Here is a 23,808-nt window from a genome sequence, read left to right as displayed (position 1 = left end):
AACAGTAGTGGAGAGGGTAGCAAGTTTTAAGTTCAACCACCCGAGCCACTGCCTGTTCACCCCGCTGTCATCCAGAAGGCGAGGTCAGTACAGGTGCATCAAAGCTGGGACCGAGAGACTGAAAAACAGCTTCTATCTCAAGGCCATCAGACTGTTAAACAGCCACCACTAACATTGAGTGGCTACTGCCAACACACTGTCAATGACACTGACTCTACTCCAGCCACTTTAATCATGGGAATTGATGGGAAATGATGTAAATATATCACTAGCCACTTTAAACAATGCTACCTTATATAATGTTACTTACCCTACATTGTTCATCTCATATGCATACGTTGATACTGTACTCTATATCATCGACTGCATCCTTATGTAATACATGTATCACTAGCCACTTTAACTATGCCACTTGGTTTACATACTTATCTCATATGTATATACTGTACTCGATATCATCTACTGTATCTTGCCTATGCTGCTCTGTACCATCACTCATTCATATATCCTTATGTACATATTCTTTATCCCCTTACACTGTGTATAAGACAGTAGTTTTTTTTGGAATTGTTAGTTAGATTACTTGCTCGTTATTACTGCATTGTCGGAACTAGAAGCACAAGCATTTCGCTACACTCGCATTAACATCTGCTAACCATGTGTATGTGACAAATATTTAAAATGATAAACTTGGATTAGCTAACACAACATGCCATTGGAACACAGGAGTGATGGTTACTGATAATGGGTCTCTGTACGCCTATGTAGATATTTCATTAAAAATCTGCCGTTTCCAGCTAAAATAGTCATTTACAATATTAATGTCTACGCTGTATTTCTGATCAATTTGATGTTATTTTAATGGACAATTTTTGCTTTTAATAAAAAAATAAAGACATTTCTAAGTGACGCCAAACTTTTGAACGGTAGTGTATATTACTGCTTTAATTTTTGCTGGACCCAGGAAGAAAGAGTAGCTGCTGCCTTGACAGTGGCTAATGGGGATCCATAATAAACACAAATACTGTTGAAATGGTTTTTGACATGCTGAACCATCCTTAGGGTGGATTATATAAAGTTGAATGGGGTTGGGGAGGGTGTAGTAGAAGTTGGGAATTTATTTGGTTTGAAATTCTATTTCAATGGCAGTACAGTTTTGGGCAGATCAAGAGTGATCGTACATTCCAGCACAGTAGGTGCACTTTAAACGTTTGTTTGCGGACCGCCATGAAATCGAAGAAGAAGAAGAAGGTTCGCGTACATTCTACGTGCGCGTTCACATCTGGGCGTAGGAATCTTGTGATACGTGCGTCAGCTGTCACGGGGAGAGAGAGCTAGTTGACGCACGCGCTTGTGTCTCCATGCTAGCCGGCGAGTTGTTTAGACACGAAATAATCTGCAATTCTACTCACAGGAAAGAAAGAGATATCAACTTGTTACAGGACAGTATCAATATTAAACTGGACCAAGCGGATTCTGTGACCGATTCCAGCAGGAAAGGGGCTGTGTACCGCTGAAGAAGGTGTAGGGTTTAGTTATAAAATATTTGGTGTAGGTCAGGTGGTTGTGCCGAAGAGAGAATAGCAGGTTTCTCGGATGGAAGCTGGCTAGGGCTAGTTTATTTCTTGTCAATTAACAAAATAGCTAGTTTTACCTCGTCAAACATACGACGGATTGCCAGTAGTTGCTGCATAGCAAAACATAGCTAGGCCGGGTCGGCCGGTTAGCTACCGAGCTAATGACAAGATAGCTTGCTCAATAGTTATGTCGAGCAGTTTCACAAATAAAACGTCTTTGCTAAGCAGCTCTCCACAGAGCCCTGAGAATAGGGTCTCGTCAGTCGGCAACAACAACAGAGACTGGGACTTGGAAAAAGATGTATTTGTATGCTGCTATGAAGAGCCTATTGGCGAAACAATGCTGGCGGGGATGCACTCGGTTCAGCCAGGTCTGGACAGGCACATGCCGCTGCTGCGAGGCCGCCACCGGGTTCCTCCGGACTGTATGATACTGGGCCTAGAGGAACCTTACCCCGGCTGTCACAACAACCGGAGTACTCCCGCAGCCTACCTAGACACCGGTTCTCTGGCCTTCAGTGAAAATGACCGGAACGCCACCCCGGTGTTGGAAAGCAGAAAGAGGACTCGGAGCAGTAGTTCAAGGAACCGGTATAACGAGGTTGTCACAGAATTGGGACCCGAAGAAGTCCGGTGGTTTTACAAAGAGGACAAAAAAACGTGGAAGCCTTTCATTGGACACGACTCTTTGAAAGTTGAGGTCATGTTTCGTAATTTATGCGAACTGAACCCTGGAACGACCAAGCGCCAGGGTTCTTTGGGAATGGATGAAGCGTACGAGGAAGATAATGCAAGCGGGGTGGAAGCGACAACTGGGGGGTCGAACGGAGTCGAGCGAGCTGGACCAGTGCCGGCGCCGAGAACTACGGTGAATAGGGACAGGGGTTCGATGGAGAGAACGGACTCCTCAGACGAAAGAGACCTTGATTCAATAAACATCAACGTAGAGGCTGTATGTGTCAGGGGTGGGCTGTATGAGGTGGATGTCAAAGACAGAGAATGCTATCCTGTGTATTGGAATCGTAAGTATCAATAGGAAGCATTCTCTTTCCTCCTTATATACCCAGCATTCCTGTATATGTATGTTTTGCTTGCAAACCAATGTGTGCAAGAGGGTTACGCTTTAAAGTATTTTAGTCGTCAACCCATGTTGCCAAGTGCTATTCATCTGCCACTGGCAAGCAAACGCATCAGTGCCAGATGTTGAGTGGTGCCCATAATCTCTGGTCTTAATTCCTGCTGCGTATCTCTCCAATCAGAGGCTGCAGACTGCATGGACAAATCACTACCAGGTCACTACAGAGATTACCATGTATACACTCACGAGATCAGAGATGGCATGGTGTCACCATCTCTCATTCATGCCTACTACGCAATCTGTCTGTCTACAATATGCTTTAATGTACAAATGTAGGCCACATACAGTACCTGTCAAAAGTGATATCCCAAGTACAAATACAGTAAGCACACTAAAGTTAAAAAAGATATACAGTACCAGTCAAATGTTTGACACCACCTCATTCCAGGAATTTTCTTTATATTTACTATTTTCTACATTGTAGAATAATAGTGAAGACATCAAAACTATGCAATAACACATGGAATCACAAAGTAACCAACAAAAAGTGTTAAACAAATCAAAATATATTTATATTTGAGATTATTCAAAGTATCCTATCCACCCTTTGCCTTGACAGCTTTGCACACTTGGCATTCTCTCAGCCAGCTTCATGAGGTAGTCACCAGGAATGCGCTTCAATTAACAGGCGTGCCATGTTAAGTTAATTTGTGGAATTTCTTTCCTCCTTAATGTGTTTGAGCCAATCGGTTGTGACATGGTAGGGGTGGTCCAAATTTGATATTTTTGGTTCCAACTGCTGTGTCTTTGAGATGCAGAGTAGGTGAACGGATTATCGCAAATTTGGACCACCCCTACCATGTCACTACACAACCGATTGGCTCCAACGCATTAAGAAGGAAAGAAATTCCACAAATTAACTTTAAACAACACACACCTGTTAAATTAAATGCATTGTCATCAAGGCAAAGGGTAGCTACTTTGAAGAATCTAAAATAACAAATATATTTGGATTTGTTCAACACTTTTTTTTGCTTACTACATGATTCCATATGTGTTATTTCATAGTGTTGATGTCTTCTATTATTCTACAATGTAGAAAATAGTAAAAATAAAGAATAACCCTTGAATGAGTAGGTGTGTCAACTTTTGACTAGTACATTGCCTATAAGCAACCTAGTGAAGCCAAAGTTTATTTGTGCTACCTATCACAAACCCACAAAAGTGGCCTATTATTAGTCTAGCCACCATCCCGGGCACTGCCTCCAATGAATGTATCTGGAGTGTGCCAACTAATTCATGGAGATTTACAAAAAAGTCAGCCATGGTGGTATAGCTGGTTGCTATAGAGCCCTGGATTACTTGAACAAGCCAGCGAGATATTTCATTTTCCCTAAAGGGATGCATGGCTATCTCGCTGAGTTCGCCTGAGGCAACACTAAGTGACAGTTGGTTTACTAGGATCTTCCAGCTAGATGTTGTAGTCAGTTTGAGGCTCTGACTATGTTTGGGCCTGTAATATCACTGTTTGACATACATTAGCTAGCTTAGGCCTATATCTTCTCACTAGTCTGTTTTTTTGAGTAAGACATTTCTAAGGGTCCATTGGTATTTTCATTATCTTACATCTGTACTCTCTGTACCACATCCAATTATAAATTAAAGCTGAATACAAATGTAGGCTACTGTAAAAGTGATTTCCGTAAGAGCTTTTTTCTGTCTTTGCTGCTATTTACTATAGATGGTGTGTGTTGGTTACTACCTGTTTGTAGGAACAGTCACACCCAAGCTCTGTGCCATTAGATAGAAAAACACACATTACAGAATTAAGTGTTGTGGTCATGCTCTCACCAACGACTACTAATTCTAAACTAATCATTTCTGTAATCAACTTTGCCTCCCTCCACACTCCACTGAGATTGCCAATGCCTAGCTTTATAGGGTGCCTAATTAGGCCTACCTGTCATTGCAGCCTTCACAAAGCAACTACCTACATGTATTTGCATTTGGTGTCAGCACCACATACACATAGTTGTTACCTGCTGGCTCATGCTACGTTACCAATTTTTGTCTATTGTCTAGCATTTTGTTCCCCGCAAACAATCAAGGGGAACATTGAAAAGAAAAGGGGGAAAAATGGAATGCTTTGTAAATCTCTCTAACTTCCACCTGCTCCATTCTCTCTCCCACCCTCAGAGCAGGAGAGCATTCCTGTCATGAGGGGCCAGTGGTTCATCGACGGCACCTGGCTCCCATTGGAGGAGGAGGAGAGTGACCTCATTGAGGTGGAGCACTTGACCCGTTTCCTTGGGCAGCAAATGCAGGACAGCTTCGACTCTGACTCTGTGGTGGCCAAAACAGTCGACAGCAAAGATGGTGAGACAACACCAGGGCTTGTGGGAGATATGGTTTAGGCCTAAATAAATATTTATCAAGTGTAGGCTTATCAAGTATATAATGCATTATTCTAAAGACTGAATACTGGTTGTCTCCAACCCTGGTCCTGGAGAGCTATAGTCTGGGCAAGCTTTTGGTCAAGAGCAGAACTGAAACGCTTGATTTCATTAACCACGTCTTGATGATTTGTTGATTAGCTGAATCGGCTTGTTCTCCAGGACCAGGGTTGGATACCAGTGCTGTAGCCATGCTCTCTCACAATTTTAATCTGCAACGTTCTGCCAGGGCAATCACTACTAACCTGACTATAATTCCACCAAGGTACTTATCTATAGAGAACGTATAGATAATGTAGTGTGGTAGCAGCTGTCAAATGGGGTTCTCTGTAGATGGTGTCTGGGTTAGTTATGGACTCCATTAAAAATATCACCCACCTATGCCCACCTTATCAGCAACTGAAAAGTGTTGTTGGGACTCATAAACCATAACGTGTATTAGCTATCAGGATCTCCCTGTAGACCAGAAAGGGTAAACATACCAGATTGTCTTTATGAGGATGTTGATTGTATTTTGTTAGCCCAGAGTGTATTATAGGTAAAAGTGTATTTCTCATGCAAGGCTCAGACAGCAATTTGTTTCAGGAATAGCTTGTTGGTGCACTCAGAAAACAAGTGACAAATGGAATCTTTCAGTCAGCAATTCCCTCCTGAATGCACAGTCTTCAGCCCTGTGAAATGGCTGCTCCTTCTATGATGAATGTGTGTGTGAATGACTTTTGATACCAGAGGTATTAAATCAGTGTGTCACCAGGAGAGATTGTATGTATGTGTGTGAGAGAGGGAAAGCGAGGGAGAAGGAGAATGTCACCTTTATGTTTGCCTCTGTGTATGTGTGTGAAAGGGAAAATGCCACCAGTGTTGGTGTGTGTGCTGTATCTGTGTGAGAAATAATCTGACACTTCAATGCTAAGCTTGAAGACAACTTCTATCTCGAACTGAGAATAAGTGCTGCTTTCCTACCAACCAAGGCCAGCGCCATCTCCTCAGTGTGTGGCACTCTGAATTGGACCATAACAGTGTTTACAGAGTGATTAACCTCCCATTGTGAATGATCATGACCTGCTCTGACTCAGTGTTGATCAACATAAGTTTAGTCCTTGAATGGGTCCCTGATCTAGCCTCTATTTCAGACCTGTTCTGAATGCGTCCAACAGTACAGTCTGTTCATTCATACAAGGACAGTCTCGCCCTTCAGGAGCAATAGGGGACTGTATATATAGTCATGAGTAGACTGGCTGGCTACTGGAGGTTGCCTTATTGCCAATGCAATGTTCTCTCAAGCGCCTGCACGGTACTAGCTACGCCACTCAAATTTAATCACAGACATGAACTGGTGGAAAGACAGAGGCCACTCGCTCTCTACTAATCCATGTGGGGACCAAACAATTGATTCCCATTCAAAATCCTATTTTCCCTTAAACCTAACACTAACTGTAATTCTAACCCGACTTGTAAACCTAAAGCCAAATGTCTCCACTTGTCCGAATTTCCCTTGTTTTACTACCCCTCCTCCTCCCTCTTTCTCTCACTCTCTATCTATCCCTCTCTTTCTCACACGTACACAAATATCAACACACACCGAGGACACAAGTCATAATCAGTGTGTTTGAAATGGGATCAGGATTACGGCAACGGTTGTGTCACTTTCACGCAGGCACCCACAACCCAGCCCTTTCCAAGTCCCCCTTTGAAAGCACTGCCACATCCCATAATTTCCATTATGAGTCACCTCTTTGAGAGAAGACAAAACTGTTCTAACGCTTCACCACATTATTTTATGAATTCATTTCAAAGTTATTTGTTAACACATTCTGCAAAAGTCAATCTCTTGAAAATGACAGTGAGTCTATTGTACCATATACAGTAGCTTACTGAATCGGATGCTCTGATCAAGGCATAACTTCCGAAAACATGTTAGCCTTCCTGGGCGAAAATGAAAAGGTGTGATTAGGTGATTTCTTTTTTGTGTAAAAAACCCCCCAACATTTTGGAGTTATGCCATTTCCCAATGTTTTTGAACTTGGTATTATATTTGAAGTCCTTGTCATAAATGGCAGAGCACCCAGCTAATAAAGCGGGAGAGTGTACCTGTTACTCACTTCACAATACTGCATTACCCTCTCTCCTTCTCTCCCTCTCTCCTTTCGTCTCCTCCACCCATTGTTCTCCCTCAACTCTGTCTTTCTTTCACCCTCTCACCCTTCCTCCTCTCTCTCCTTCTTTCTCACGCTGAAACCCAGCAGCCAGCTCCAAGACTAATGGAGCAGAAAGCAAGTGTTGCGGCTCGCAGGCATGTTATGTAGGCATGAGATCATCATAATGCAAACGGCATGAGGGCTCTGTTCTCTCCTGCCCTTGGTTATTGCTGCTGTGTCAGTCAAAAAGGGTTCCTCATTCCTCAGGCTTCTATGGGAAAGGGTGACTGTGACAGTTTGACACTTCATTTGTAGTTGATGGCTGCCACTGCTGTCTAATTTGAGGATGGAAATTGACAGTTGCCACAGATGGTGGCCCACATGGCAGCTATACTGTGGCGGGTTTACCGATTTCAGCAGCTACTGAAGCTGGCAATAGGCTGGTTCACAGAATACAGAGAGTCTGTCTTACTTTCTAGCCTGGCTTGGAAGTTCCTCTCAGAGGAAGACAGTACAAAGTATTACGATGAGTGTTTGTTGTACAGAAACCGCCATTTGGCAAAAACATTTTTGATACTGTAGTGCAGGCCTGTATGCTCAGTCACTCGCGCACACACATGCATTGTGACTGAAAAGTCCCATTGGGGCTCCATGACCCTCTCACTGTGATTCCATAATCTAAGGAGCAGGGTGTTAATAGCAAGAGGCCCCCTGATGGCTCCCCTGTCAGGTTTTAGGAGACCCGAGTAAGCTTTATGTGACGTCGTTTTGGCTGTGGACACATTACACCTTTTGTTTGTCAGACCAGTTTAAAGATGCACTGGCTGTGTATCACTTAGGGAGGCTGATTATGGAAGAATCCCTGGTGGATATGTGTGTACTGTGTATATATATGTCTGTGTTGGAGTGGTGGGTGATGGCAACAGAGAGATGTGGGTATGTGAAGGGACTGTGTACTGATGTGAGAATCTATCATACGGATGTGTTTTGAAGGCGTTTGAATCAGTAGAGAGATTTGCATGTGGGCTGGCTGGAGGCTGGGCCAGGGCTCATGACGGTGGGGTGTACTTCAGTCCGTCAGGCTCCTGGAGCGTCACGGCAAGCAAAGCCCCACAGGCACACAGGGTCATATGTCAACAACACACACAGGCCAGAACATCACATAATGTCATGTCACAGCTAGGGCTGGGAATTGCCAGGGACCTCAATACGATATTATTAGGATACTTTGGTGCCGATACGATAGGTATTGTGATTCGATACTGTGATTTAGTGTTCCAAACATATTGCTCACCACATGTATGCTGTAGAGGGACAAGAGAGAGCCATGAGAAAACAAGGGTTGATCCGTCATTGAAATAAAAGTGCTGAAAACAAATTGTCACCCTATTTAAAAAGATTGACAACAAGCTATGAAGGAAAAATACTGCAGTTAGTGAATAGGCTGCAGGTACATCCAACTAGCAAAATAAATGATATTGCGATATTGTCAAAGCGATACGATATATTCTAACAAGTAATATCTCTATTTAACTATAGATGTTTTCCCTCCATCACTAGTCACAGCTCCCGTCTACAACCCAGGACAATCGTCATGGCACACTGACATTTGACATTTAGCATACTTATTCTCTAAGCTTTCAATAGCTAGAAGGCCTATCATTCAAAATACACTTTTTAATCATAAGAGTTTTAGACACACAGTTTAGTAGTGGAATGCATTTTTATGTTTATTTGAAGGCTGAATACCTCAGGCTGTATGTCGCTATGTGGGTGGATGGCTGGATACTCTTGATGGAGAATAGCATGGATGTGATGTGCTTGACCAGATACTGTAGCATTCTGTTGTGTTGGTCTTTTCCCTGGCCAATTAAATCCAAAGCTCCCAGCGGAGTAGACAAGCTCTTAACCAATATGATATTTGGAATGTCATTCCTTTTGAGAGGTTTATGGTGCTCTCTCTCAAACCAAGAAGTCCACACCAATGGACCTTTTGATTCAAGATGTAGGCCAAAACAAGCTCAGTGCGGGCCATGTCGAAAATTTATTCTATACTCCATAACACTGCCGTTTTGTCTCCAATTGTCAACATCCAGAAATGTACCGCATTGAAACCCTAAACCCAAGATTAGCATTTAATCACGGCCACACAAGCCAACTTCAGTTCAGAAATCAAGTCCGATATATTAGTGCTGCATTAGTAGTAATTTAAATGATACAGTAATATACTTCATAAAGCAGGACAGCCCCAGACAGTAAGTTGTTAAGCAGGATAAAGCCTATTTGTTTCCAGCCACTGTTGTTGTGATGTGGTCCCAGATGGATCAGCCGATTCATGTCTGTCTCCAGACACTCTGAGGGTGGCGTTTCTCTCTTTCTATATAACAATCCTTCTCTCCCTCTCTGTCTCTCTCTTTATTTGTCGTTCTCTCTCTCCCCCCTGTCTCATGGTCTCTCTCGCTCTCTCAGCCTGTCCTGACAACACTTGTACAATCAGCAGGTTTCAGCCCAGCTGAGGAAAGCACTGCTGTCATTTGCAAGTCTGATATCTTGGTCCTAACCTCCGCTCAAATGGTACAATTATAGCCCTGTCCGGAATGGAGATCCACATTCATATGGTAATCAAATGCCTGAAAGGATAGGAGACATCTCAATACCATATCCACACCCATAGTTATTCTGCTTGACTGATTATGATACTATTTACATTCCAGTACACCAATGTTATCCTAAAGGCTTATTATTATCCAAATACAACTCCCCCTTGACAACTTGCTTGCCTGGGTGTTCTTGTTGGACCGATCACAGCTTATTTATAGCTGTGAGTAAATGTGAAATATGAAAGCAGTCACAGCACAGCATAATACCTTTATGGCCAGATGAGCTCCCAGCTCAGGGTTCTTCTGGTTTAATAGGAGCACCGACATTTTGACTAACACTCTTTAAACATAAACCCAGTTCAATCAGCTAAGGCCCACAAAGGTCCACAAACAGCTCTGTCACAGGGCAAGGTCTAGGTCATGTCATCTGAGTCAGTGTGACAGTGGTGACTGGTCCTTTTAGGTCAGGGCTCAGACTGATTCCCAATGTCCTTATCACTGCACAGTCTGACTGCAGCCATAGTCTATGTGATGATATCAAGTCTGACACAATGGTCTAATGGAAGGATATTTCTCTAAATGAAACCCTGGTTGCTTGATAGCTGTGAGAGAGAGTGAGACTTACTGTATGGCCAGTGTGTGGGAAGGAGTGCGCAGTTGCTTGGACTTTAGGACATATCTTAGAGGGCAACGTCCTCCTCTCTGTTCTCAGAAATGGTTCTCGCCTCTGTTCTCAGGAATGGATATCCTTCCCTGAAGTTTTTCTGACCCACTAAAATAATTTAGCTTTTTCGTTTTTTTAGACTAAACATGAGAAAGGGGGGAAAAAAGCTGTAAGGCGGGCTACTTCTAAGAAACTTCTCTGTGGGCGGCCCACTCACTTTTGGATCGTTGTGAAATCCTCTTAAAATATTACGCTGTTAAGTCTGGCTTTTACTGTCATAGCCCTCCAATATCTTTTCAGGAAAATACTTTTAAATTTGATGTTAGAATGTTGTTTTGCAATTTGTACTCAACCTGTTTGACAAGATGAATGACAGCTATCTGGCTGAAAGTACTATACAACCATGTATCCCTCTTATCACTCTGAATATGTTATGTCGTATATCATTGTCATGTAGCCTCCATTGACCGACCATTTTGTCGGAGGCAAACAGTCATAATTGTCATGTTTTAAAATGATTTTATACAAAACTATCTTTTCATTACCAGCACATGATATAGTCTACACGTGAGTGCCCTAAAGGCAGTAAAACAAGAATAAGGTTCAGGTGCTACCTCAGTCATCTTGGGCATATGTCAAACAGCGCTGCAAATGGGTTTTAATGTTCCCTCTCAGCTCAAGATTGTGTGCAACAGCAAATATTGACATGTTAATTAAGCCACCACAATGAAGAGCCATGTTCATATGGACAGGTTGTATTCAAATGAATAACTTTGCTTGTCAGTTGAATGAAGCTAATGAAATTGAACAAAATGTATTAATGGTTAGGCTATACGCTTCAAACTTTTCCTCATTATTTTTTTAATCACATTTGAACTAATGCACATTTCTGTGAAAATGTTTGATGTGAATACTAGTCAACAGCTTCTAACCAACATCTGTACTATACACCCACACAAGACCCAGGGTGTCTACCTGATACCAGCGCTGCTTGACAAACGCCCTCCAGTCTAACAGTGATTGCAGTGGGTAGCCCTCTGTGACAACACCAAAGTCATGTCCTTCACTCACTCTCTCTTGGTTGTTAGTTCTCTCCCACCTGCCCCCTTTCTACCTCCCCTTTCTTTTCAAATGGAGTGGATATCAACCGAGTGCTACAACTAAATGTCTCAAGCGCAAACGCTGCTCAGGTACTGTAACGCCAGCCTTTTTTATCTCCTACATTATATCTGCTTTGCTCCCTCTCTCCTCTAGATCTTAGGTCTTGATTGAACTAGATCTTCGCTCACCCCTTTGAGCTCTCCCTAGAACTAAGTCGAGTTAGACAACCCAACCCGCTCTAGTAGAACTGGTCTCTAGATTAGACGGCTTCTTACTCCTTTAGTTTATATTGGGCCTAGTCATTAGAATGCCCCCCTTCCTGTGTTCCAGAGTATGTCACTGTTACTGCTGCTGCTCTCTGGACTTTTGGATGATACCTGCAAGTCTTGCTCCGGTCTATCTGTTAGTGGTGGTAGAGCTAAGTAAGTGGAGAGTCAGTTAGCTAGTAACATATTTCCAGTCTCTCTAAATCCAAATAGGAAAATGAAGGATCTGAGCTCAATAAGCTGGTTCTCCAAAAAGCCTGCCCTTCTCCGCCTCCCCTTCCCTCTAGCGGCTTGATCACATCTTAATGAACCTCCCGTATCACCACCACAGCTCTGAAGAGAATTAACAAAGCTCTCGTTTAGAGGCAACAGAGGCACCATTCAGGCCCACATAGCACACTGCTCTGCAGGCTGCACTATAAGCTCCAGCATTGCCTCAATGGATGGAATAACTGCTCCTTTAGTGCAGACTCCTATTGCCAGCAATATCTGCAGCACTGTAGGGCAGGGGTTAGCAACTAGATTCAGTGACAATTTTTGTCGGGGGTGGTCGGGAGGCCACAAAATAATTATAATAATTTTGTGCACTGCACACCAACTAAGTCCAAAAAATAACAATTTCATACCATGATTACATTGAGACATGATCATGTCTCTTTTTATTCATAGGAGTACATGGGAACAGATTTCCAAATTAAACACATTTTTATCTGAATTTATGTCGATTTGTCTTTTGACCAAAAACTGTAATCCCCCCTTTTTATAAAGAGCTTTGGGGGGGGCCAAAAAAAGATCACTCGCGGGCCAGTTTTGGCCGACTGTTGCTGACCCCTGCCCTAGGGCCAATCTAATTCAGGACTGGGTTGCATTCAGCAGGCACAAAACGTTCTCTACCATCTTGTGGTTAATGAATGTGAACCTAGTGTCCTAGCATTGATCGTAGTACTACCTCTGTGGCTCTCTACATGATGTGGAACCCTTCAGAGGCTAGGAACATATCTAAGATGTTTGGCAGACCCTAGTTTGGTGTATCCTGTAATTGTCACACTAATTCTCCCATGCTAATTAAGAGACAGCATCCTAACAATAACACTGTTTAAACATAACAGTAATTCATTTGAGGAAAGGAGCTTTGCCTTGCTTTAGTGACATAGTTCCCGATCTTCTTACCTCTTTCACTATAGTTCTAGCTCTTGGTCTCTCACACGGTCTCTAAATCTATCTACAACTTTTTCTCCCTCTTCCCTCGTCCTCTCTTGCTCTCCGGGGCATAGTTGGAAAGCCTCCCATGTAAACCTCTTAACCTCTCTGTGGCTGACTGTTAGATCCTCTGGTGTGCTTTGATCCAGGCCTCCCCCTCTTCCCCTCGCTGGCTTGTCTGCTCTGCCCTGGGCTCCCCTGTAAAACAGGATGTTGTCTCTGGGAAGCTTGTCCATCTCATTTCCCTTCTCATTTGGCAACATGAGCACGTTCCCCATTCCCCACCCAGTCAGCCATGATTTATTTATTCCTATGGCTGGCTAATGGGTAAGATTGAGTACCTGCTGCCTCCTCAAGACATCCCGTTTTACAGTGGACTCAGAGTAGGTGTAAGCTAAATGGTGAGATTGTCTTTCCCTACTGTACTTCTCTGATCATTAGAACAGATCATTCTATCTCTGCTGCACGCCACCGCTTCTGTAGAGTACTGTAGTAAGATGATGTACAGTAGTGTGGTATAGTGCTGGTTGTCAATTCCATATAAATTCACCACCTGATTTGGCTGAATTTAAGTGGAATTGATTCCAACCTTGGTGTGATACTTGTTGTGAAGCATGCTTGTTATCCCAAGTGATTTCCAATGATAAATGAAAACATGCTACTCTAACCCGGTGAAAAGTTCTGCAATACTGACAGAGCTTTACCCTCAGGTCTTCCAATGCAATAGATTTTTATGACCATCGACTGGAAAGAGTTTTCTTCTTACTTTGTCTAAAGCTGCTTGGTTGGGATTCAGTCCCATCCCTTCTACACATCCCTCCTCTCTTAAGCCCCAATGGGTTACCTCTCCTAAATGGAAACCAATTCCATGCTGTCTGCCATCTAACACAGCTTCTTCTCCAGGGGTTAAGTCCTGAGCTCCTGCTTGTCATTCCATTAAGCCATTTTGGATCATCAGGCCCCTGAGGGGCCCTGAATGGAGACTGATCAACTGGAGCATCCATGACTGCTCCTCAATCCTCACCGCGCTGATGAGATTAGAACAGGGACGTCCTGTTTTACCCCTCCACGTGACTCTCACAAAGACACTGTTCTATTCCCCGCTGGTGGTTCTACAACACTTCTCAGATGCCTCCAATTAGGAGGTGGAAAGAAGGAGGGCAAGAGGGGGAAGGAAGGGAAGAAGGTGATTGAAGGCTTTGATGTCCCCTACTCTGTAGATTGTACTGCATTAGTTAAGAGTTTTCTGAACACCTGCTGAGAGTTTTCAGAGCATTAACAAGCTAATGTACCAGCAGTAATCTGGACACGATCTGAGGAAGCGAGCGCTCTGGACAGAGTGTGATACCGTTGTGATGCTCATGCTAAGTGCCCCCCCCCCCCTCCCATGCTAAGTCTCGCTCACTCTCACTCACACATGATTAGTCCTGCGCAAGTACAAAGCACTCCAGACTTGCATAAAAAATACAAATACTATTTTGCCCAAAACATACAGTTCCAGTCAAAAGTTTGGACACACCTACTCATTCAAGGGTTTTCCTTTATTTTTTACTATGTTCTCCATTGTAGAATAATAGTGAAGACGTGCTTTTAAATTCTAAATAAATCACAGACCCTGTCACCAGCAAAGCACCATCACACCACCTCCATGCTTCACGGTGGGAACCACACGTGGAGATCATCCGTTCACCTGCTCTGCGTCTCACAAAGACACAGCGGTTGGACCCAAAAACCTAAAATTTGGACTCATTTGGACCAAAGGACACATTTTCACTGGTCTAATGTCCATTGCTTGTGTTTCTTGGCCTCTTCTTATTATTGGTGTCCTTTAGTAGTAGTTTCTTTGCAGTAATTCGACCATGAAGGCTTGAGTCACGCAGTCTCCTCTGAACAGTTGATGTTGAGATGCTTCAGAGTTCAAGCAGGAGACACATTTATTTGGGCTGAAATCTGAGGTGCAGTTAACTCTAATGAACTTATCCTCTGCAACAGAGGTAACGCTGGGTCTTCCTTTCCTGTGGCGGTTCTCATGAGAGCTAGTTTCATCATAGCACTTGATGGTTTTTGGGACTACACTTTCAAAGTTCTGGAAATGTTCCAGATTGACTGAACTTCATGTCTTAAAGTAATGATGGACTGTCGTTTCTCTTTGCTTATTTGAGCTGTTCTTGCCATAATATGGACTTGGTCTTTTACCAAATCTTCTGTATGCCACCCCTACCTTGTCACAGCACAACTGATTGGCTCAAACGCATTTAACAAGGTACTCCTTTTAATTTAAATGCATTCTAGATGACTACCTCATGAAGCTGGTTGAGAGAATGTCAAAGCTGTCAAGGCAAAGGGTGACTACTTTGATATGTTGAAAACGTTTTTGGTTACTACCTGATTCCGTATGTTATTTCATATTTTTTGTATTTTTTTAACCTTTTATTTAACTAGGCAAGTCAGTTAAGAACACATTCTTATTTTCAATGATGACCTAGGAACAGTGGAGTAACTGCTGGTTCAGGGGCAGAACAACAGATTTTTACCTTGTCAGCTCGGGGATTTGATCTTGCAACCTTTCGGGTTACTAGTCCAACGCTCTAACCACTAGGCTACCTGCCGCTACATTGTATTATTCTACAATGTAGGAAATAGTAAAAAGAAAAACCCTCGAATGAGTAGGTGTCCAAACTTTTGATATTTGTTTAACCCTTTAGTATGTGTACTTTACTGTATTTGTACTTGGGATATCACTTTTCAACAGTACAAGTAAAAACAATCGCTGGAGGACGTCTTTTAATGTCCACCTCTTCTAAGAATCCTTTTGTCCTGGACATTTTAACACTGTCCTTTTAATCCCTCCTGATTGTCTCTATGCACCCCAGGGTTCGGTCTGGACCAATACCAAAGTACCCGGTCACCTCTTCACGTACTGTACCATACAGTGAATCTGTGGCAATAAAACCTCAATGTGACCAGCTCAACCCAGTCAACCGGTTTTCATTTATCGTTCATGTTTTCACTCTTACTTGCCCTGTTGCTGTTGCCCGCTAAGATAATGAGGTGGAAATCTAATCTAGTCCTCTGTATGATCTGCACAATCTGAGTGTAGCCCATCCACATTGGTGATCGAGCTTACCATAGACACCCAATTGGGAATTGTGTGGTACAATATTATTTCACATAATCTACTGTACACATTCAATGACACCCAAGCAATCAATGGGCGGGTAACAGTTGAAATATGCAGACTTTGTGAACCTTTGTGCTTCTTCAATATGTACTTTTCTGGTTCTCTAGTGACCCTCTGCAGATCAATGCCCTAGGGTGTATTTGATCGAGCACTAGACTACACCAAACTTTCTCCTTGTTGAGTTGTACCATGAGGAATTTGTAATCACAATTTTGATGAGTGTATTTTGTCTTTCCTCCTGCATTTGTTCATTGTTCCTCTTGTCCTTTTTCTGCTTGCTCTCACATCTCGTTCCACCCTTCCTTGCTTTCTAATTTTTCCATCCCTCCATTTTGCCCCTTCCTCCCTTTCCTACTTCTCCATCCCTCTCTTCTTCCTCTGCAGCTGTCCACAGTTTGAAATTGAGTCGGACCCACGTGGACTGGCACAGTGTGGACGAGGTCTACCTCTACAGCGATGCCACCACCTCCAAGATCGCCCGCACTGTCACCCAGAAACTGGGCTTCTCCAAAGGTTAGAGGTCACTGACTGACTGCTCACTCTTCTGTTGAACCCTTCCTCCCCTTCCCCACCCCAATATCAAGTCAAGTGAAGATGAAGAGGTGGATCTGGCATGAGTTCTCAATCTCCTCTGACACACAAACCCACTACCGCTGGAAATCTCCTCAAGGCTGTGTCGGCCAGCCAGCAAGCAGCTAATCCTATTTGCCTATTGTGTAGAGCAGGTGTTCTCAAAGTGGGGTCAGCGGACCCCTGAAGGTACTGTAGGAGTCGCGGCCAGATCAAAAATGAAAGGGACAAGGGATCCGTGGAAAAAGTTTAGATGGTGTAATACAATAAAATATTATTCTACAATGTATGTTTTTAACCCTGGGCAACATGGGCCTGGGAGGCTAACGGAAATTGGTATCCACAGTACCCTGTCAGGGTACAACTCAATACTTTTAAGTATTTCCCCTATTTATATACACTATTGGTCAAAGGTTTTAGAACACCCCCATTATTCCAGTTTTTATTGAAATGTAAGCAATTCAAGTCCAGTGAATAACCTGAAATGGTACAAAGGTAAGCGGTAAACTGCCAGAGGTTTAAAAAAGTTTCAGTTACTGAAAAATAATGTACAATTTAAAAAAAAAAGCCCTTTTCAGGGAACATGCAATGGTTTAACAACTTACAGCTGTTCTGCAGCAATGAATTAAATTAAGCCTTGAAAGTTGATGCTAACAATTCCTGCAGGTGTCCCAATTTTTGTTGATTACTTACAAAACCCTCTGTCTGTATAAAATCAGTGTTGGAACAGACTGTTACTACATCCTCTTAAGCATTATTTTGACAGTATTGTACTGCAGGAAGTAGAGTATTGCGATCATAAAAAAGGAAGGAAGACAGACAGACAATTATAACCCTTAAAAGTGTGGATCTTTCCTTTAGAGAAATTGCAAAGAAGCCAAGGTGTCAGTGAGTACAATTTCCTAGACCATCAAAAGGCACTTGGAAACTGGAGGAAACTCTGACCGGAAGCGATATGGCAGACCCAAAACCACAACAGAATCAGAAGACAAGTTTCTGAGATAGGTGGCTCACAGGACAACCGCTTCAAGCACAGCTTAACACTGGTCGAAGTAAGCAAGTCCCGTTTCAACTGTGAAGAGAAGACTTCAAGCTGCAGGTTTGACAGGTCAAGTGGCAGTAAGAAAGCCATTGCTAAGATGGCAAAATAAGAAAAAGAGGCTTGACTGGGCCATGAAGCATCACCAGTGGACTACTGAAGACTGGAAGAAAATCTTATGGACCGATTATTCAAAATTTGACATCTTCAGTTCATCACGCAGGGTTTTTGTACGTTGTCGAGTAGGCGAAAGGATGGTTCCTCAGTGTGTTACATCAACTGTCAAACATGGAGGAGGAAACGTGATGGTCTTTTGCTGGATCCATAGTCGGCGACTTGAACAGAGTAAGTGGCACCCTGAACCAAAACAACTACCACAGCATTTTGCAGCGCCATGCAATACCCTCTGGTGTATGCCAAGTCAGGGGTTCATCCTACAGCAAGAAGTAACCCAAAACAGCCTGGAGGTATGTCAGAACTACCTTATATGAAAATAACAAGACGGTAGGCTACAAATCATGGAATGGCCAGCACTGTCTCCCGACTTAAACCCCATCGAGCTGGTTTGGGATGCACTGGGCAGAAGGGTGAAAGCAAAGCAACCTACAAGTACACACGTTTTGTGGTAACATCTTCAACAGTGTTGGGGAGAACTTTCTAAACAATATTTGATTTCCATTGTAGAAAGAATGCTATAGAATGCTGTGTTTGGCAGTTATGTCTGCAAAAGGTGGCTACTTTGAGTCAAAAGTAGATTTACATTTTGATAAACAACAATTCTGTTATTTATATTTTGTCTCCAATTGTTTATTTGTTCTATGCTTTAATTTCAGAGTACATTAAACTGAATTTCAATAAAAACTTGGAAAATTGAGGTATTCTGAAACTTTTGACTGTTATATATATCAAAAGTTTGGGGTCACTTAGAAATATCCTTGTTTTCCATGAAAACATACATGAAGTAGTTGCAAAATTAATAGTAAACATAGTCAACATGTTGACAATGTTATAAATAATTATTTTTAATTGAAAAAGTCATTGTCTCCTTCAAATTTTGCTTTCGTCAAAGAATCTTCCATTTGCAGCAATTACAGCCTTGCAGACCTTTGGCATTCTAGTTGTCAATCTGAAGAGATTTCACCCCATGCCTCCTGAAGCACCTCCCGCAAGTTGGATTGGCTTGATGGGCCCTTCTTACGTACCATACAGTCAGGTTGCTCACACAACAGCTCAATAGAGTTGAGATCTGGTAACTGTGCTGGCCACTCCATCATAGACAGAATACCAGCTGACTGCTTCTTCCCTAAATAGTTATTGCATTGTTTGGAGCTGTGCTTTGGGTCATTGTCCTGTTGTAGGAGGACATTTCTCAAACTAGACACTAATGTACTTGTCCTCTTGCTCAGTTGTGCACCGTTGTGCTCCCACTCTCTCCATTCTGGTTAGGGCCAGTTTGCTTTGTTCTGTGAAGGGAGTAGTACACAGCATTGTACGAGCTCCTCCGTTTCTTTGCAATTTCTCGCATGGAATAGCCTTCATTTCTCAGAACAAGAATAGACTGACGAGTTTCAGAAACGTTCTTTGTTTCTGGCCATTGATGCTCCAGATACTCAACTAGTCGAAAGAAGGCCAGTTTTATTGCTTCTTTAATCAGAACAACAGTTTTCAGCTATGCTAACATAATTGCAAAATGGTTTTTTAAATGATCAATTAGCCTTTTAAAATTATGAACTTGGATTAGCTAACACAATGTGCCATTGGAACACAGGCATGATGGTTGCTGGTAATGGGCCTCTGTAGCTATTACATAAAAAAAATCAGCCGTTTCCAGCTACAATAAATTTACAACATTTAATGTCTACACTGTATTTCTGATCAATTTGATGTGATTTTAATGGACAAAAAATGTGTATTTTTTTCTTCATAAATGCACTACAATTTTAAGCTTTAAAACTGCAATGTTTTCTCTCTGCATTGTGGCAAAATGTGTAGAATTGCAGGATATTAGCTTTAAAGCTGCAACAACAAAAACTCTCTGCCCCATGACAAAATGTGGGCCTTTTAAATGGTTCGTTCCCAGGGCTGAGACTTGGTTTGTCCGGCCATGCACTGCCGACGTCATAGTAAAACTCCTTGTATGCTATTTTTTTTATTTTTTTTTATCTCACTCTAGTTGTGTTCTGATTATGAGGGGGTCCCTGATGAATTTACTATCACAAAAGAGAGTCCCAACACCAAATAGTTTGAGAACCCTGGTGAAGAGTAGTGTTAGCATAGGAAGCCAGCCACGCATGCAGCCTGAGCCACAGACACAGCGGGAGGCTTCCAGTATCCTACTGCCCCTGTAAACTCAGTCACCTTATTGCTACTTTCAGATATAGGATGGCCTAGGATGTTCATCACCATAACTGTATGCATGTTGTGTGGTCATTTCATTGTGGCCTCTGTGAAATGTAATTTCACGGTTTGAGTCTATCAAGCCTTAATCATGAGTCAAGACTTTACCAATGTTGAACACAAAACACAAGTGAACAAATGCTGATGAGCGAAACATGGTTGGCATTTGTTGGGCAATGTGCAGCCACCCAGTATGTTGATATTTTCCTGACACTGTCCCTCTCTCCACTGCCTGTTCACCCTGTCTCCATCCCCTGTCCCCTCTGTAGCCTCCAGCAGTGGTACACGGCTCCACCGGGGCTATGTGGAGGAGGCCTCCTTGGAGGACAAGCCCCCCCAGACCACACACATCGTCTTTGTGGTCCACGGCATTGGACAGAAGATGGACACAGGACGCATCATCAAGAACACTGGCATGTGAGTGCTCTCTCATTCACTGTGTGCATGTTATAGTTATTCTACTGGGAGACATGGTGCTGCCAACATCGTGGAGGGTCATGTGTTGAACTCTATATCTATGGCTCTGAGGTAACATAGTATGCATCCCAAATGGCCCTATTCACCCTGGTCAAATGTAGTGCACTATAAGTGGAATAGTGTGCCATTTGAGACACAGCCATGTTGATTTTTCTACTGTTTGTGGAGAGGCTGGGACAGTTTGATCTACTGTGGGATGATGTAGCTACATGCACTGCTGTCTGCTGATCGGGTGGCATGAAGCTTCAGCCCACACGTCTTGATGTGGGTTTCCATGGAGATGTGAATCGGTATGGAATGTACCACAAAGTGTTTGTCTGTTTGAGAACATGTTCACATACACGTGTGTTTGAGAATGCACACCTGTCTTAACGTGGATGTGTCCTGTTCCTGTCCTAGATCTTATTCGTTCATAATTTGGTCGATTGCCCCAGCGCTTGACTTAGACCGAAATAGGTGCCTGTACTCATTTTTGGTGCCGGTACTGTTTACATTTAGGTGCAGGAGCTCCGCAATACTTTTCAGCTAATATGTTATAAGAGTAACAGGAGCTCAAGCAGTAGAACATTTGAGGTGCCGTACTCCGCTCCAGTGAGGTCCTGCCCAAGTCAAACACTGGATTGCCCTCATTGATGTCATTCTATGAGACGTTTATCATGTCAGACTGGTTAGAGTGCAGCTTTCACATAATTGCATTGTCATGATGTTCACCAGATGCTATCTTAGGAACGCAAGTAAGTTATTATCAAATCAAATCAAATTTGATTTGTCACAAACACATGGTTAGCAGATGTTAATGCGAGTGTAGCGAAATGCTTGTGCTTCTAGTTTTGACAATGCAGTAATAACCAACGAGTAATCTAACCTAACAATTCCACAACTACTACCTTATACACAAGTGTAAAGGGATAAAGAATATGTACATAAAGATATATGCATGAGTGATGGTACAGAACGGCATAGGGTAGTACAGAACGGCATAGGCAAGATGCAGTAGATGGTATAGAGTACAGTATATACATATGAGACCCAGTCTGGGTCCATGTGTAGGTGATGCTGACATGAGATGAGTAATGTAGGGTATATAAACATAAAGTGGCATACTTTAAAGTGGCTAGTGATACATGTATTACATAAAGATGGCAAGATGCAGTAAATGATATAGAAAACAGTATATACATATACATATGAGATGAGTAATGTAGGGTATGTAAACATTATATTAAGTGGCATTGTTTAAAGTGGCTTATGATACATTTTTACATCAATTTCCATGAATTACCATTATTAAAGGGGCTGGAGTTGAGTCAGTGTGTTGGCAGCAGCCACTCAATGTTAGTGGTGGCTGTTTAACAGTCTGATGTCCTTGAGATAGAAGCTGTTTTTCAGTCTCTCGGTCCCTGCTTTGATGCACCTGTACTGACCTCGCCTTCTGGATGATAGCGGGGTGAACAGGCAGTGGCTCGGGTGGTTGTTGTCCTTGATGATCTTGATGGCCTTCCTGTGACATCGGGTGGTGTAGGTGTCCTGGAGGGCAGGTAGTTTGCCCCCGGTGATGCATTGTGCCGACCTGGAATTAAACATCGAAGTTAGTATTTAGGTCAGAATTATGTAAGGAAAAATCACACAGTGCATATATCAAATGCCATAGTCAACTTAATCATCTTTTTCTTGCCAAGGTAGTATTTACCTTCATCCACATTCTCTTCTGAACCTCCCCTTTCCACTTTGAAAGGTATTTTCTTGCCCCATTCTCCATCAGGTCACTCTTTATGCCAATGACAAGGTGGCTTGTTAATTTGGCCAACAAGCAGAGATAATATAGGGAGCTAAAAACAGGAGATTAAACATTGTTAGATTCTGGGTTAGCCAAAGCAAACGAGCTAGTTAGCTGCTTAGCCATTTCATTTGCACTCACCCTCAAAAAACAATTTCAACAGCACAAGCATATCTGAGAAATACTTATCTTACTCCATGAAATATATAATATTACAAAGGCAGATGGTAATTAAAGTGAAATTTACCTCTGAACCCACCAACTAAAATCTCCTTTGGAGTGAAGACGTGCACCTCGAGCCGTGGTGGAGATACGGGGTTTGACTAACAACTTTGAGAGCCAATGGACTTAGTTTTGAAGACAAGCTATTTTTTTATACATTTCATTGGTCAAGGGGTCGTGAAACAGTCTTGCAGACATAAAAGGGAACCAATAGTATACATTCTTGTAAAACCTTTACATTTTAAATCACATTTTGAGTGACAATGTTTTGATCTGACATCGACAATATACTGTGCCTTCAGAAAATATTCATACCCCTTGATTTAGTCCACATTTAGTTGTGTTACAGCCTAAATTAAAAATGGATTTGTTCTCATCCATCTCCACACAATACCCCATAATGACAAAGGTGAAAACATGTCCCAATAAATTGACAAATTTATTGAAAATGATATATTTCTAAGTATTCACACCCCCTGGGTCAATTATGTTGTGACTCTTTCTGGGTAAATCTCTAAGAGCTTTGCACAACTGGATTGTTCAATATTTGGAAATTATTACAAAAATTATTCAAGCTCTGTCAAGTTGGTTGTTGATCATTGCTAGACAGCCATTTTCAAGTTTTGCCATAGATTTTCTAGCCAATTTAAGTCAACTGTAAATAGGCCACATTCAGTGTCTTGGTAAGCAACTCTATTAGGCTTTGTGTTTTAGGTTATTGTCCTGCTGAAAGGTGAATTTGTCTCCCAGTGTCTGTTGGAAAGCAGACTGAACCAGGTTTTCCTCTAGGATTTTTACTGCGCTTAGCTCTATTCTGTTTATCCTGAAAAATTCCTTAGTCCTTGCCGATGACAAGCATGCCCATAACCTGATGGAGCCACCACCATGTTTGAATATATGAGTGGTACTCAGTGATGACTCTGATGTTTTTGTTGTTGGATTTGCCCCAAACACAATGCTTTTTTAAAAACAGTTTTACTTTAGTGCTTTATTGCAAATAGGATGCTTGTTTTGGAATACCTTTATTCTGTACAGGCTTCCTTCTTTGCACTGTGATTTAGGTTAATA

General features: G+C 42.4%; 1 protein-coding gene across 3 annotated transcripts in view; it reads left to right on the top strand.

Moving 5' to 3' along the window:
- The first annotated feature begins 1,282 nt into the window (after positions 1 to 1,282).
- Positions 1,283 to 23,808, top strand: part of ddhd1a (DDHD domain containing 1a) — a 41,407-nt gene continuing 18,881 nt past the window's right edge. Inside the window, exons 1-5 of one of the 3 annotated variants that reach the window (XM_024437109.2) lie at positions 1,283 to 2,599; positions 4,852 to 5,031; positions 11,599 to 11,700; positions 16,643 to 16,771; positions 20,534 to 20,681. In XM_024437109.2, coding sequence (XP_024292877.1) covers positions 1,765 to 2,599; positions 4,852 to 5,031; positions 11,599 to 11,700; positions 16,643 to 16,771; positions 20,534 to 20,681 — 1,394 coding nt within the window. In that variant the 5' untranslated portion in view covers positions 1,283 to 1,764. The remainder of the gene's footprint in view (positions 2,600 to 4,851; positions 5,032 to 11,598; positions 11,701 to 16,642; positions 16,772 to 20,533; positions 20,682 to 23,808) is intronic. The other 2 variants (XM_024437110.2, XM_024437111.2) reach the window with 2 other exon arrangements.

The sequence above is a fragment of the Oncorhynchus tshawytscha genome, linkage group LG11 (assembly GCF_018296145.1).
Source record: "Oncorhynchus tshawytscha isolate Ot180627B linkage group LG11, Otsh_v2.0, whole genome shotgun sequence".
In the NCBI taxonomy this organism is placed as follows: Eukaryota; Metazoa; Chordata; class Actinopteri; order Salmoniformes; family Salmonidae; genus Oncorhynchus; species Oncorhynchus tshawytscha.
Note: the sequence above shows the minus strand (reverse complement) of the source record. Positions and strands in the feature narration are given on the sequence as shown.